This window comes from Ahaetulla prasina, chromosome 2 (assembly GCF_028640845.1).
Source record: "Ahaetulla prasina isolate Xishuangbanna chromosome 2, ASM2864084v1, whole genome shotgun sequence".
Taxonomy (NCBI): domain Eukaryota; kingdom Metazoa; phylum Chordata; class Lepidosauria; order Squamata; family Colubridae; genus Ahaetulla; species Ahaetulla prasina.
Window position 1 is genome coordinate 252,680,234 of NC_080540.1, and position 17,420 is coordinate 252,697,653.

General features: G+C 41.7%; 1 protein-coding gene across 2 annotated transcripts in view; it reads right to left on the bottom strand.

Annotated features, from left to right (window-relative positions):
- Nucleotides 1–4,849, bottom strand: part of CAMK4 (calcium/calmodulin dependent protein kinase IV) — a 72,484-nt gene extending 67,635 nt beyond the window's left edge. For both annotated transcript variants that reach the window (XM_058169456.1, XM_058169455.1), the window contains exon 1: nucleotides 4,432–4,849. In XM_058169456.1, the coding sequence (XP_058025439.1) occupies nucleotides 4,432–4,655 (224 nt within the window). In that variant the 5' untranslated portion in view covers nucleotides 4,656–4,849. The remainder of the gene's footprint in view (nucleotides 1–4,431) is intronic.
- Between the last annotated feature and the right edge of the window lie 12,571 nt (nucleotides 4,850–17,420).

Here is a 17,420-nt window from a genome sequence, read left to right on the forward strand (position 1 = left end):
AACTTATTCTAATAGAAGTCACTTCACATTTGTTACAATGGTGACCTATATTACGCGAAGTTAGCAAATAAATTGCTAAATGGAGAAGAGGCCAACTATTTTGTAAGTAATCCTTTGCATACTTTATCTTCTGATAACTTTAGATATGTTTCAAAAAGCTTTAATGTTTAAAACATTTCTGTGCTACTGTAATAATCAGTTAGAAACAGTTCTTGTCCTCAAAGTTAAAAATCACAGCACACCAATAACCTTTACTAATAGGGAAAAAGAAGCCTTCAGTTCTATTCAGCAGGTATTAAATCTTCAGTAAAATGTAAAGTATAACCAATTTATCTACCTATTTATGAAATTTCTGTATTGCTTATCTAAGTAACTCTGGGTGGTTTACAACAGCAATTTAGATAAGTGTTGTTTAAGATATTGTTTCCTTGCTTTAAATTATTTTCATTTTCCCCATCACTAAAATGGAAGTAGAATTTATTTTTAAAACACATCTAATTTGTTATATATCGTTTAAGCTATTGCTAATTTTTTCTTAAATTAGTTCTAATTTTGCAGCATTGCAAATACCAATAGAATTTATTTTTGCCTAAATATATCACAAGTTCCTTTCATTATTTAACTAGTAAAAAGGTGGCAAAATATAGGCTGGGGCTAGGCCTTGTTACCACTTATGGGATAGAGTTGATAAACCAATTATATCCTGTAAGTATACAAAATTGATCCTTGTCAAGCTGAAAGGAAGCACTACTATAGCATATGTACTATAAGCTTCAGTTTTAGTCTCTGTTCAAAATATATATAATGTATTTTCTTGAATTGCAAAATGGATTAAAATTATGATTATCCAGTCTACTGAAGACACAAAAAGAGGAGAGGGCATCAAACAAGACAATATCAATATTTAGGAGAATTTTAATAGGCTGGTAAAAATCAGAAATATGAATTTTAAAAGGGAATAATGCAGCATCTTACATTTGGACAGGAAACATCTAAGGCATGAATAAAGGATAGAAAGACCATAATGTGTATTAGGAGATGCAAAAATGATCTGAGTACTTTGGTGGATCACAAGCTGAACTTGAGCCAACAGTATAATACAGCTGTAAAAAAAAGAAAATGCAGTCTTAGGCTGCATAAAAGTATAATGTCATGACCCAAATAATTAATCATTCCTCTCTATTCTAGACAGTCAGACCATAACTAGATTATTGTGTTCAGTTCTGGGCACCACATCTTAGGAAGAATATTGACAAATTGGAGCAGATCCAAAAGAGAGAAGAAATAAGATGACAAAGAAGCTGGGAAGAAAAAAATGATGAAGTTTGAGAAGTTGGGTACAGAAGAAAAGACTGTGTGGAGACATGATATCTAGCTTCAGATATCTGAAGGGCAGTCAGTCTGTTTAATTGAAAAGAATTCACCTGTCCCCAAGCAGGTTGTTCCATTATTGAATAGTGCTTACTGCTAATACATCCTTCCTGCTGTATACGGCAAACCTGCTTTCTTATCATTTAACCGTATATTTTCTTATTTTATCTTCTAAAACTACTTGGAGCACTATAAATAATTTTGTCTTAGATTTTATTACCAACCATATATTATAGATCTCCAAGATTTTATATTTATTTATTTATTTATTTATTTAATCAAATTTTTATACCGCCCTATCTCCCGAAGGACTCAGGGCGGTTTACAGCCCGATAAAAATACAAATATAATACAAAATAAAAACTAATTAAAAAACTTATTTAAATAGGCCAAAATTTAAAATTACAATTAAAATGATAAAACCCCATTAAAATTAAATTTAAAATTGAAATTCTAGTCCAGTCCTGCACAAATAAATAGATGTGTTTTAAGCTTGCTGCGGGAGGTTCAAAGGTCAGGAAGTTGACGAAGTCTTAGGGGAAGTTCATTCCAGAGTGTGGGAGCCCCCACAGAGAAGGCCCTTCCCCTGGGCGTCGCCAGTCGGCACTGCCTGACAGACGGCACCCTAAGGAGACCTTCCCTGTGAGAGCGTACAGAACATATTGTCACATGATACTTCATTTTTCTTTCAGTATTCCTCATCATTCTCGCTTCATTACACTCCTGGTAGCATATATTAGAGATCAGGGATGTCAAACTCAAGGCCCGTGGGCCGAATCTGACCAACGGGGTGGTTAGATCTGGTCCGCAGGGCCACCCTGGAAACAGCAAAGGACTGGCCCGTGGTGCCTCTCCCAGCAAAAATGGAGCTTGGGGGGGCCACGTGTGGCCCTCCCAAGCTCTGTTTTCATTGGCAGAGGGTTGTAGGAGGCCATCACAGCAGAAAATGGAGGTCGGGAGCGCTCCACAGGGCCAAAACAGGTGCTCCCAACACGAGTGACGTCATGCTGGCCATGCCCATCCTGGCCATTCGAGGTCAAACACAACCCTGATGCGGCCCTCAATGAAATCAAGTTTGACATCCCTGTTTTGGATGGATCACACTTTGATTGAAATTCCTCCTAACTTTTATAATTGTTATTTATAAAAGGTTCACATAAACACATACTCATTCCCAAATCTGAATGAAGTTACTATACGAAAGGTGCACTGTTATTTAATACTTGCTCTTTCATTGTTTCTTCCCACTAAGTCAAATACTATTGCTTTTGTGGTTTTTCCACACTTGAGTAAAAATGTAGTCTTTGGAAAATTAAGTTTTGAAGACAATAGAATGCCTCATTTTTACAATAACATTATTGAAGTTTCAATTTAAAGCAAATAATATTCATTATTAGGAACATGAATGTGTGAATGAAGCCATCTGCTTTTCAGCTTTACACCTTTATCTGATTAGACTTTGATCTAAAAAGCCTCAGGAGCACAAAATGTTCAAAATTACTCTGTTAACATGCATGAAAATATTTTCTCAAACGGTAAGTATTCAACAGCTGTTACTGCTAAATCATGAAGATCTTGAGATGGTATTTGCAAAACATTTCTTTACATTTCAGAGGATGAGGCTGGACACTCAGCCTCTTCCTAGATAATTAGTGCTAGGCTGTTCATTTATCTGAAGGGGCCAGGCATCATCTTATTATTCTTGCATCCTATTGTCTTAAGTGATTATCTCCTTGCTCCTAACAACTATTGGCAGAACTACAACAATATGTTTGCACTTAGGTTGAGTTTTCATTGTTGTCTGGCTTATAAAACAGTAAGTTTAACTGGATGAAATAATGTTGATTACCCTAATCTGTATGTACATGTATTTTAAAAACAACATGCAGATTTGCACTTCCTATAAGACAAGTACAGATGGTGCACCTTTCAGTATTACCACCCACTCATATAGAGAAAGGGACAACATCAAATGGGGAAGAATAACTGAACCATTTTCAGCTCCTTTTCCTTTCTTCCCACATTGTGCTCTTTTTTGGCGGGTGGGGGGAGACGAAAGGAAGGATCTCCAGCAGCAGCACTGGAGAGAATTGTAAAGAAATTTATGAAATGAATTGCTGTTCAAATCGGGCAAGTTCTCCAGTACCAGCAAATGCAAACAAGGCATTAGTGAGCCATCCCCTTTTGGACAGTGATGCTCATAAAACTCTTACAGCCTTCCCCTGCAGCCTCTCCTCCGACCTGCATCTCTTTTAAGCCAAAGGCAGAGTATCCCTCTTAGTCTGAAAGGTCTGCTCAGTTGCCCTACAATTGCATCCTCTTCCCTCCACAAACAGCTGCACACCCACCTCATTTGTCTTTCTTTCTTTCCTTCCTTTCCTCACCTTCTGACCTTTAATTGGATTAAAATTGCACATTCCTCCCCAGCCCCCACTTCCACCTCCATATTACCCCCTTTGGCTCTGCTCTTTGGGAAACCCTGGAAATCCCAGCCTCAGCATATCCGGAGGGCGCCCGATTGGAGACGGCTGTTCCAAGCAAAACTAGAATTCGCGCCACCCCGCTTCCACTGCTGTCTAGGAATGTGCAGGCATCGCCTTCTGTGGAACGGCGCGCTCCACGCCTCGACCAGGGGCTCCCCCGCCCACGCTCCCCTGCACTCTTCGAGGCGAGTGTGCCCCAACCTGCATTGCCCCAAATGGGGCAGTCCCCTTGCACCAGCGCTCCCCCCTCCCCTCTCTCTCCCCTGCATGGGGAACACGGGGATCGGTCAACCGCACTGTTTTGTCTAGGCATCATCTGCTCTGCGTAAAAACACCCTCCGCCACAGCAGACCCAAGACTGGCCAACGCCACCGAGTCCAACGATCACGGCGCACCCCCCCCCATCACCCCCCCCCCAGACAGCCTCCCGCCCTGCATCCCAGGAGCTTGCTCAGCCCCGGGTTTTGCCCCCTCCCCAAAAGAGAACGGGGCTTGCGTGGGAGGGGGGTCTTCTTCCACCCCCGATCCCCCCCTTTCCTTGTTCGCAGCGCCCCACAAACCCCGCTCGCCTCCTTACCGTCCCAGCTCTGACTCGAGGTCGTAATAATCCGTCAGGGTGTCCCGATTGGAGCCGTCGATCCAAAAATCCGGGCTGGCGGTGCCGGCAGCGGCGGGGGTGGCGACCCGGCCCGGGGTAGGGGCAGGGAGCGGGGCAGAGGCGAGAGTGCTACTGGCGCTGGGGGTGGCGGAGGCGGAGGGGGACGACGAAGACGAGGAGGAGGGCATGGTGACTTTGAGCATGCTGCGGTGGCGGCTCGAGAGGCGATGTTGGGGTCCGCCGGGACTCGCCGGCTGTTCGGAAGCTGCGAGGAAACGAGAGGACAAAGCGGCTAGCGGCGGCTTCTCCGCGCCCACCCCCCCAGCCTCCGGCTCTCGAGTTGACGAGCGAAGCGGGAGGGGGAGGAAACTCTCGCGGGCTGCCTGAGGAAGCCGAGCTGACAGCCAAACTTCTAGCCGGGCGCAGCGGCAGAAGCAGCCGGCGAGGAAACCTCTCGGGCTGCAGGGGAGGGCGCGCTCTCGGTCGGGTGCGCGCGCCCGGCCACGCGCTTCCTTGTCTCTTCCAAACGCGCCCTGCGCACACAGGCGGGTACTCTACAGGGTGGAGTGGGATGGGGGGCGAGCCGAGGAATCGCCCACTAAGGGAAGGCCCGGTGAAATCACCTCCAAAGCCAGGAACGGTCGCGATCGAGCCCAGAGAGCAGAAGGACGCCAGAAAGCACCTGGCGAGGGCAAGTTGCTATCGGAGGCAGGAGGGAGTTTTGCTCCCGGACGACCGTTCTGTGCCAAAGGGTTGGATTTTGAGATGCCAAATCAGTGGCAGGATTCAGAGGCTGCTTCTTGGCAAAGCACCTGCCTTTCCTCCCTCCCTCCCTGTCGGGGTGGGGGGTGGGGGGAGTGCACGTAAGACAGCACCAGGACAAGGAACCCCAATTATGGTACCTCTCCTTTTGTCAGGTTCTAACGCATCCTTTTCCTTGCCCAGACAGGACCAAGACCAGCAGTTTGTTTCTAGGTTCTTCTAAATCAGGCTAGTCCTGCCTACACGGTCCTTGAATTTTATGGTCCATTCATACTACCATCCCTGTTTCCTTCTTACTTTTATTTTTCAATAGTAAAAGCAAATCTGAGAACATCCTTGCTTTCCTTGATGGACTGAAGTTTCCCTGTTCACTGCTAAACGTACATTAGGTTCTAGCATAGGACCTCCTGCTGGATGCTCAAAATACGACTGGACATCTGAAATTCTAGATCTAATTATTGAATCAGCAATAGACAGTAATGTGCTTTAAGAAACAATGCACTGGAGTTTAAGCAATGTTTAAATTGTGCTGAAGGCATATCTTGTCCACTATCAAAGTTGATATCAAATATCAAATATAAATTCAGTCTTAAGTAGGATTAGCAGATATCTGAACAGGCAAAGGAGAAAAATGAGCGATTAGAATGGCAGATAAATGGGAGGTTGGAAGAAAGACTCACTAACTGCTTAACTTTCTTGGCATCTGTGACAAAAATTACAGTAAAAAATAGCAAAAAAGCCCCCTACCTTGACCTACATGTATATGAAATTGTTTTTTCCAGCATCAGAAAGACTGACTTTTCAGTCACAATATTTTTCCAACATATCTATATTTTTGAAAACTAGAAATTAGCTATGAAATAGAATTGACTTCAACATGCTTTTCAAATTTTGCCATAGAAACTTACGATGAGTTGTGATCTACACACTACAGTGATTAGAAGGGGTTGGACTAAAATTGATTTCTGGAATCAAGATATAATTTAAATAATGTAAATTGAGACTGTTAACGCTGTTGATGGAAGAGGGAAAGAAACAGAATTTACAGAATCACGAATCACGATGCAACTTTTGATGACCCCGTTGTGAAAATGGTTAAACTCTCCCCCCCGCCCGCCATGATTCTCAAAAGCCAGACAATGCTTGATTTTAAGGCTATGCCTTCTGATGGAGGACAAAAGGACATATCTTCCTTTTGTGTGGCATCCAGTATCGCTAGCCTGAAGCTTCATAATTATTACGCCTATGCTAATGAAACTTATTTACAAACATTCATTGGCTGTATCCACTCTATATTCTAGGTAAAAAAAAAGGTCAACAAACTGACTTCTGGCTCCATAAGGATCATTAGATTATTTTGGCATAAGACCATTTTACATTATCAAATACATTCATGTTATCCTGAGGTTGGATATAATCACTCTCTTGGGCAAACATACAAAGTAATTAATAGTAAATAGTGAAGTTAGAACAATAACAGAAACATTAATGCTTATGCCGATTCAAAATAAAGTTTTAAGACAAGCTGAACTAATTGAAAATTTACATTATCAGTAGCTAATAGCTATCATATAATTAATTATTAAAATTCATTAATACCTGCAGTAGCCAGGAAACTAATCTCAATTTAAACTTTTGTGGATAGAATAAAACCTTTTGATGAGTGGACTTCCTATGTATTGTTCAGGGAATACGTATTGTTCAGGGAATACATTTTAAACTAGAGTGTTTCCCGATGTATTGAAGAGAAACATCAGATCTTAACTTTTGTTGGAACAAAATGAACAAGGATACGGTGGAACTGTACATGGTAAAATCCTGAATTTCTTACATTCAGGGTAACTCAGACTTATTCTAAGAGAAGGCCAAATCTTAGGGGTTATTTGCCTTTAGTTCAGTACTAATTCAGTCCTGTTGCTGAGCTCTTGAAACTGGGATCAAACAATGCAATACTAGGAATGAGTGCAACCATGGCAGTGGTAGGTTTCAAAATTTTTTACTGTCGGTTCTGTGGATGTGGCTTGGTGGGCGTGACATAGCTTGGTGGGCGTGGCAGGGGAAGGATACTGTAAAATCTCCATTCTCACCCCACTCTGGGGGAAGGTTACTGCAAAATCCCCGTTTCTTCCTGATCAGCTGGGACTTGGGAGGCAGAGAATAGATGGGGGGCCAGTCAGAATTTTTATAACCAGTTCTCCGAACTATTCAAAATTTTCACTACCGGTTCTCCAGAACTGGTCAGAACCTGCTGAAACCCACCTCTGAACTGTGGCTTTCATTACAAATGGCAACAACACTGTACTTTGCCGAAAGACCAGAAACCCTGGGACCAAAAGTGCTGGGAGATTTTTCTGCCTGATCCATTATCCCACAATTAATGAACACTGCTACTAAAGCTCTTCATTTCACTGCCAGCAACACATTCGGATTGGAGAAAATGGACAGAACATGTGAGGGTGGAAATATCTTCTGAGAAAATTACATACTTAATAGAGCAGCACTAGGCACTGTGGTGCCATTATGGCATCCTCCTGGTCTTTTGCTCTCTGATTTTAATTCTTTTTAGATTTTAAAAGATGAAATAAAGGGCATGCTTCCCATTTCCTAATTATTCCAAGTCATGTTTTTAGGGAGACACTTGGTTGCAGCCTTGTTTTGGAAGTGTGCCTAACTACTTGGAGAAGAGGGGAATACTAGCAAAACCTGGGATAGGAAAGCAAAACTGCATCTGTTTGTAGCAGCAGCCACTCTGGAAATAGGCAAATGAGGATTCATTTTGTCCAAGCAAACACAATATCCCCATAACATTTTCAGTATGCATATTGATCTAAAGGTTGTAAGTCCTTGTGGTAGAATGAGACTTGGGCTCAAGACAGGCTGTACTGAGCAAATCCAAATTTAATTTACAGCAAATAGGCTCATTTTGAGGAAACCTAGGAAAGATCATGTATGGGTAAATTAAAGGTGTTTGCTGTATTTTGCTATATTTACAATAATGTTGTTCCCATTCCAATCCCAACACTGGGGAGTTTGTTTCTCGGGAGATTACCTCTTTATTCTTTCATGACTTTCCTTGTTGTCCCAGTTACTGCTTCTTTCTGCTAGATGTTGAACTTTTTTGTCTTCCTGTTGCTAGGTGACATATTATTACCTCTTTCTTGTGACATGAAAGAGAAATATTAAATAACTAACTGCCAACTATCTAAATTAGTTAAAACATCTCTGCTTTTAATATAAGTTCTTTTTTAAAGTGTGTTTAAATGGGAAACAATTAGGAACAATTACATGCAAGTATTATACTTAACTGAATAGTTCTAAGTAAAAGTAAATATTTCTTTGAGCACAGCTTGACTTCAGATGTTTTCATGGACACATCCATATATGATTTTTGGAGGGCTATAATATAAAAGTGATACATCACTTCATTTTAAAAAGCCGAGATTTTCTTCAGGAACCCTTTCCAAGTACTAAACAGATCCAGGTGTACTTAGTTTCCATATTCAGTCAAGGTTAACCAGCTATTGCCAAGTTAGAACTAATACCAATATTATATTTTGTTGTATTGTTTTTATTCTTTATTTTATTGTGCTTTCTGTTGCTTGAATTTATAGTCTCTATTGTTACGCTAAAACAAATTATACTTCTGATTGACATTACTTTTAATCTATTTTCTAATTATTTTTTTGTTTCTTAAATCTGAAGCTGATCATATTATCCAAATTGTAATCCAGAACATAAACTTAGGCTGTGATTCAAAAAACTATTCTTGTTCACAAATAGGCAAAATTCACCTATGGTTGCCATACTTCAACTTGCAAAAGTGATGAAGAAGACTGTTGTTTTGGTATAAAAGTTGTATTCTTTCCATTAGGGGAACCCAATTAAAGAAACTACAGAGACATCAGTTACATCCAAATGTTTCATAGATTCAAAGGTTCAGTGAACGACATATCAGAAGTGTTGTTTTGTTGGGGCATTCCATTTAGTAATAAATCCTTCTTGCTGCAGTGGTTTTGTTGTGCGTTTATGTATTCCTCATATTGCAACAATGGGATAGAATAAGCTTAAGTGGGGCTGTTAGCATTTTTAAAATGATTTGGAGTAATTGCTTCATATCACTTGTGAGCATTGCCGACAGCCCTGAGCAAGTTTAGTGAATAGTAGAAAGGAACTGTGTTTACATAATGTCCAAAGCATTTCTTTCAAATCATTTTCAGAGCTTGCACAGCTCTCCTATATAGATGTATTGATATTTCTTCAGGTCCAAAACAGAAGCAGATTGGAAGAAGAGTCTATATAGAGGGCACATCACTGTAAAACAAAGTTCCATAAAAATACACTTTGTTCTGTATATATGATTAGAAGCAATTAAAAAAATGCAGAAAAACATTTCAATCACATCAAACTACATTAAAAGAAGAATTTGCTCGAAGAAAAATCCCAATGCAGAAAAAAAATATTTTTCCTGTTTACCTCTCTTACTTAATCAATTCCAGAGACACTCAAACTAATAAGCAGAAATGAAAACAAATCACTCTATTGTCCATCACTCCATATTTTATGAGGATTGCTCTTATTTATCATTGAAGAAGGTTAGAAAAGTTAGTAAGGAAACCAAACTGGAAACCAAATTTGGAAATTGTAGTTTCTAAATCTCTTTTGTAAAACAAATCACAAATTTCGGGTTGCCTTTTCAAAATAGAGAAGAGGGAATGGCTATGTATGTAGGAAACCAGGAAGCAAGCAAATCAGGGACTTGGACCATTTCCTCATAAGCGATTAATCACATCTTATAGTGCCGTGATGGCAAACCTATAGCATGTGTGTCACAAGTGGCATGCAGAGCCCTCTCTAAGGGAACGCGAGCTGTCAACCCAGCTCAGCTTCACCGCGCATGCACCTCCCGCCAGCCAGCTGGTTTTTAGATATCTGTCATGCATACACAAGGGGTGGGGCGCATACGGGAGATGCATACATGTGCACGTGCGGGGGACAGGATGCATGCACAGGGTCACATGCACATGTGCAGGGGTGGAGCGCAAAGGGGGTCACGTGCATGTGGGGAGGCGCACAGGGGGATTGCGCATGCATTGCATTATGGGTGTACATGCGTACATTTTGGCACTTGGTGCTGAAAAGGTTAGCCATCATTATTATAGTGTCTTCAAACTGCGAAGACAAACAATTACTATAGCAGTGACTGAGAAATACTATAAAATGTGATAAATCACTTATGAGGAAATGGCCTTGGTGTGATGTCTATCCTGCTGTTTCCATGACAATGAAATAAGACAAAATAAGTGAAATAGGCAGGGTGAGCAAAATAACTTCTCACATAATTGTGTGAGATTCAAATTTTAAAACAGAAGAACATTTTGTAAAAGGAAAGGGAGGTGGCAGGATAAAAAAAAGCTATTCAACTTGTTACCCTGAAGAAATTTCACCAATGACTTATTTTCTCCAGCCTAGATTTACCATATGCGGAGTGTAAACATACAAATGGCCAGCAGATGGTAAGAAAAAATATTTTTAAAAATCTCTTTACTGCCATCTAGTAGTCAACCAAATATTTGCAACTATGGGAGACCTACCCCTAACCCATAGCCATCCTTTCTTTTCGGTGAGTTCTTGTAGTAAATATTCAGATTTTGAGCATTTTTTTTCTGCTTAGGTTTTTCTTATATGATCATCTTCTGAAATGCAACAAGCATTTTTCTTCTGCTTAGGTTTTTCTTATATGATCATCTTCTGAAATGCAACAAGCAGTAACAACTTTTAAGGATCAATTTCTCAGAGCAACGAGAAGTTCTAAAGTGTAGCATTTTCCCAGTTTTGATTTTTTTGGAAGGATAAAGTATTTATCTCAGCAACTTTAAAATTCCCGGACAATTCTGGGAATGTGGTCCACACATCTTAAATTTGCTGAGGTTGAGAAACTCTGATCTAGAAGATAATCTATAACAGGGGTCCCAAAGTTTACTCATCACATTCCCTTTTGTCTAATCTTAATGTACATATTTCTCCTAAAAATCCAAATACAAAAATGTACATAAGTGAACAATGAAAATATAATGAAAAGTTTATACACTCACACCTCTCATGGACTTTGCCTCCACCTCCTGAAGGGAGGCACACCTCCTTACAATTTGGGAAACCTTGATTGATAAGCATTATCAATTTGCAGATTATTTTATTTTAATCAAAAATTTATTATGTAGATCTATGTCCTTTGCATGTATTTCAATTGTGGGTCCAGCTGCCCTCAATCTTGGTTCATGTGAACACCCAATTATTATTTTTAAATTATCTAGCTCTTGATGTATCTTAGCAAATTGCAGTTTTTTCATTTCAACATATAGTGATTTAATGTTACTATCTAAGTATTTACGTTGTCATGCAATGTACAAATAGCTTTATGGATAGCTACAACCCCTAGAGGCAATCTCTAAGCATATTTTTTCATGATTCGATTCCATCTCAGAATATACAGTAATTTACCATGATCAAACTACTTAAGGTTACATATGGATGACAATTTGGTGATATGTAGAACAGACTGTTCCTTAGAAGTTCCACCCTCAGCCTGTGATGCATCAGAAGTCATAGTGGGCTTTTCCAGCTGAATATCAAGAATCTCAGCTACTTGCGATGTCATCCATCAACATAATTTGTCTCGAGATGTTATCTATCAACATAATTTGTCTTGAGATGTTATCTGTCAACATAATTTTTCTATGGAGGAGGTATTTAGAATGACCTCATCTATCAGAAAAGATAAGACTTTCTTTGTCTTCAGTTTTATGAGGCATAATTAAATTTAGACTTTCTTTAAATAATGTCAAGATCAAAATGTATGTAACAAGTTTTTTTAAAAAAGCAAAAAGATAGCTCCCCCAGTTCAACAAATTAAACAAAGAGAAGAAAGACAAGTTAGCCACTGGAATCTCCATGCCATAAATCCAATTTGGGTAATTGTTTCCACCATCCAATTATTCTTACCATAGAGATTCCATAATCTGGAATTTGTTAGCTATCCATCAATATGTACTGTTATCAGCTTAACAGTCTTATTTCCAAGTAGGATATATGTTTGTGACAAAATAACTCATTGGAAATACACTATAAACTTTAAAGCTAGTCAGACCCTAAGGCTAAAATCCTGGTAGAGTTGTCAAAAGCTGGCTATCTTTCTCAAAGATTAGAGCAGAATATCTGCCTTTAAATCTACCAGACTTTTAGTGAAGAAATCCTCATAATTTTTGTCTGTCCAGCAATTCTGTCCCAAATTCGGAAAGAGCAAAAAGAAATTCTAAGAATGCAAAGGTAAGGAAAAATAAAAGTCACAGGATCCAAAGTTCTCCCATTCTCTGAACCTGTTTCCAAGAGGTAAGACAACATATTGAGTGTAAATAATTTCTCTTTTGTTGCTTCAGTAGCATAGAAGCCTAAGGAGTCCAATTATGAAACTAAAAAAGCAAATGGGATTCCCTCCCATTTCCACTTCAAAATGTGGGCCTAGCAAGAAAGAATGTTGCCATGTTGAGGTGAGTTTCTCACCTTCAATTTCTAATTTTCATTTTTAAATTTTGCAACAGGCATTTTTCTGCATTTAAAAAGAAAACATTACCATATATAAAATCTAGAAAAAATAAGAAGACATACAGTATACTATATAGGGCCGCGGTGTGGCTCAGGCTGTAAGAAGCCTGTTACTAAACACAGCTGCTTGCAATTACTGCAGGCTCGAGTCCCACCAGGCCCAAGGTTGACTCAGCTTCCATCCTTTTTATAAGGTAGGTAAAATGAGGACCCAGATTGTTGGGGGGCAATAAGTTGACTTTGTATATAAATATACAAATAGAATGAGACTATTGCCTTACACAATGTAAGCCGCCCTGAGTCTTTGGAGAAGGGCGGGATATAAATGTAAATAAATATATATATTTATTTATATTTTATTTTATTTTATTTATTTATTTATTTTATGACTATAACTTGTTGCTGGCAATCCTTATGATTTATATTGATATATTGACCATCAATTGTGTTGTAAATGTCATACCTTGATGAACGTATCTTTTCTTTTATGTACACTGAGAGCATATGCACCAAGACAAATTCCTTGTGTGTCCAATCACACTTGGCCAATAAATTCTATTCTATTCAAATAAAATAAATAAATAAATAATAAATAACTATACTACACTTGTAATCAGTTTGTTTTAGGTAGCTGAGGCCATTGGGGGTAGGCTGAACCTGGGGCCCTCCTGATGGTGCTTTCTATGATATATAGCTAGCAACAGCTACCAGTAGTTAGGATACATAGCTAATGTAAGCTCCTACAGCTTACAGTATTGCAATATATTTGTAGTTCCAAAACCATACCATGTGATGGACTGCTAGAACTTTGAATCTCATACCTTTTTAAATTGGTTAACATGTCACAATATAGTAACATAAACTGTTTTATGAATTTATTCAATGCAATGATATGAATATGTTGACCTGTTGCCAAAACATGGAGAAAAAGACTTGAGATTGAGGAATACGCACACTATCCATAGGGTCAGAAGGGAATTTTTAAAATATAAAATTATATATGCATGTAGTTAAAATATTTTTATTCATGTATAACCATGACAAAGGAATAAATATAAAAGCATGACTGGTTTCCATCAGAGATATGCTTAAAGACCAAAAGGATTAGTGAATATTTAAATGTGATTAAAGCAGGGGTCACCAACCTTTCGAACCTCAGGGACCACTAAATTCATAATTTTAAATCCCGCATACCACTAATACGATGGGTGGGTGTGGCTTGGTGGTCATGTGACTGGACAGGCGTGGCCAACTCGATGTCACTCATGTTGAGAGGCACTTTGCCAGCCTCTACTCACTACTCCTCGCCTGCCCGCCCGGCCTCCTTAGGGCCCCAACAGGAAGCAGTTGCTGGAGCTAAACAGCCACCATGAGAAAGAGCTGGCAAAACAGCTCAGTTCAAATTGGATGACTGAGAAGGAGGTTCAGCAGAAGCACCTCACTGAGGACTACTAGCATAGGTTTGCCAAAAAGAGGGAAGACCTGTGGGAGTGCAAGGCCAGGTACCGGTGCCTGGAGGCTCAGCGGGCTGAGATGGTCTGCCAGTTCCAGGACATGATGCAGTCCCACTGGAATGAGGCCCTCCGGGTCCTTCCCACCAGCGGCACTTCTTCCTAGCCTTCGCCCAAAGCCCCACACCAGGATGCTGAAGCAGACCCCAAGTCAGAATTTCTGCTCCCCTCCGACCTGCACAAAAAGACCCCAAAGGGGGAAATTCTCTGTAGCAATACAAACATTTATTGCACATATTCAGCCCAGGGGCTGTAGTTTGAGGACCCCCTGATTTAGTGCAATATAAAAAATGAAAATAACTTTTCTGGGGACCACCAAAATTTTCTCACGGACCACCAGTTGGTGACCGCTGGATTAAAGGATCTGAATGCTGAATAGACAGCATTGGTAATTGCCCCTGTCCTGTGGAACGTCTTCCTCTGAGATCCAGCAGACACCCCCTCCCCCCAGTGGTAAAATCCAAATATTTTTACTACCAGTTCTGTGGGCATGGTGTGGCTTGGTGGGCGTGGCAGGGGAAGGATATTGCAAAATCTCCACGGTTATCTATACGATAAAATCGTTCAGCTTCGGGATGGTCTGGACCAAAATTGCGGTGACTCAGGTGAGGCGGCTGAGGGTGGTCTTGGTGACATTTTATGGGATGAGTTTGACCCTGTGGCTCCCGAGGACATGGACAGGTTGTTGGGTAGGTTGAATGCCACCACGTGTTTACTGGACCCGTGCCCCTCCTGGTTGGTGCTGGCCACTCAGGAGGTGACACGAGGCTGGCTCCAGGCAATTACGAGCGCTTCTTTGGTGGAGGGAGTCTTCCCGGCCGCCTTGAAAGAGGCGGTGGTGAGACCCCTCCTCAAGAAGCCTTCCCTGGACCCGGCTGTTTTAGGTAATTATCGTCCGGTCTCCAACCTTCGCTTCGCGGCGAAGGTTGTAGAGAGTATGGTGGCATATCAGTTTCCCTTACACCTGGATGAAACTGTCTATCTAGACCCGTTCCAGTCCGGTTTCCGGCCTGGTTACAGCACTGAGACGGCTTTGGTCGCGTTGGTGGATGATCTCTGGAGGGCCAGGGATAGGGTTGTTCCTCTGCCCTGGTCCTTTTAGACCCCCCGGCGGCTTTTGATACCATCGACCATGGTATCCTGCGGCGCCGGTTGGGGGGATTGGGAGTGGGAGGCACCGTTTATCGGTGGTTCTCCTCCTATCTCTCCGATCGGTCGCAGACGGTGTTGACAGGGGGGCAGAGGTCGGCTCCGAGGCGCCTCACTTGTGGGGTGCCGCAGGGGTCGATCCTCTCGCCCCTTCTGTTCAACATCTATATGAAGCCGCTGGGTGAGATCATCAGTGGCTTCGGTGTGAGGTACCAGCTGTACGCTGATGACACCCAGCTGTACTTTTCCACACCGGGCCACCCCAACGAAGCTTTCGAAGTGCTGTCCCGGTGTTTGGAAGCCGTACGGGTCTGGATGGGGAGAAACAGGCTCAAGCTCAATCCCTCCAAGACAGAGTGGCTGTGGATGCCGGCATCCCGGTACAGTCAGCTGAGTCCACGGCTGACTGTTGGGGGCGAGTCATTGGCCCCGATGGAGAGGGTGCGCAACTTGGGCGTCCTCCTGGATGAACGGCTGTCTTTTGAAGATCATTTGACGGCCGTCTCCAGGAGAGCTTTTTACCAGGTTCGCCTGGTGCGCCAGTTGCGCCCCTTTCTAGACCGGGATGCCCTATGCACGGTCACTCACGCCCTCGTGACGTCTCGCCTGGATTACTGCAATGCTCTCTACATGGGGCTCCCCTTGAAGGGCATCCGGAGACTGCAGTTAGTTCAGAATGCGGCTGCGCGGGTTATAGAGGGAGCCCCTCGTGGCTCCCGTATGACACCTATCCTGCGCAGACTGCACTGGCTACCTGTGGCCTTCCGGGTGCGCTTCAAGGTTTTGGTAACCACCTTTAAAGCGCTCCATGGCATAGGGCCGGGTTACTTACGGGACCGCCTACTGCTACCGAATACCTCTCACCGACCCGTGCGCTCTCACAGAGAGGGACTCCTCAGGGTGCCGTCAGCTAGGCAGTGTCGTCTGGCGACGCCCAGGGGAAGGGCCTTCTCTGTGGGGGCTCCCACCCTCTGGAACGAACTCCCCCCAGGACTCCGTCAACTTCCGGACCTCCGAACCTTCCGTCGCGAGCTTAAAACACATTTATTCATCTGCGCAGGACTGGACTAGATTTTAAATTTATAGGGGTTTTAATTGGTTTTAATATTTATACTATCTTTTAATAATTTGGCTTTTAGAATAAGTTTTTTAATGGTTATCTTAATTTGTACATAAATGTTTTTACTTGCCTGTGAACCGCCCTGAGTCTTTCGGGAGATAGGGCGGTATACAAATATGAATAAATAAATAAATAAATTCCTAACCCACTCTGGGGCCAGCCAGTGGCGGCATTTGCCGGTTCTCCGAACTACTCAAAATTTCTGCTACCGGTTCTCTGTGCTGCTCAAAATTTCCACTACTGGTTCTCCAGAACCAGCTGGATTTCACCCCTGCCCCCACTTTCCTGGCCTTCTGTCAATCTTTTGAGGTTCAGCAGACTAGAAAACTAGTTATGGATACTAGTATCATTATTATATGGTTACAGTAACAGAATCTTGTAAATCTGCATAATCTCCCTCTTATATTTGTGAGAATTAGGACGGAAAGTCTGAGACATTTTCTCAAATTCTATTTCTCTCTAGCCTTAGATTTCTTTTATCTGGCCACTGGCTTTGTTGCTGCTCTCCGTCTTGTTCCTGAAGGTTATTTTTGCAGCCAACAAAAAAAAAGTTTCTGAAAAGGTGTCAAGACCAATCTTTCCCCACAAATCTTGAGGGCTTATATAAGTCTGGATGCCAGGGAAGCTCTACAAATTGTTTGGATATGTGGGGATCTGTTGTGTTTAGGATGCCAGGAAGTAATTTTACTTGCATTTATCCTACAAAACACTTTGGGGAATGAATTGAACATCTGTACACTTTATTGGCACAATTTTTTTTACAAGAATTGCCTCTTAATTGAAGGTAAGAGTCACTTTTTAAATATTGGTGCTATAGGATGGTGCCA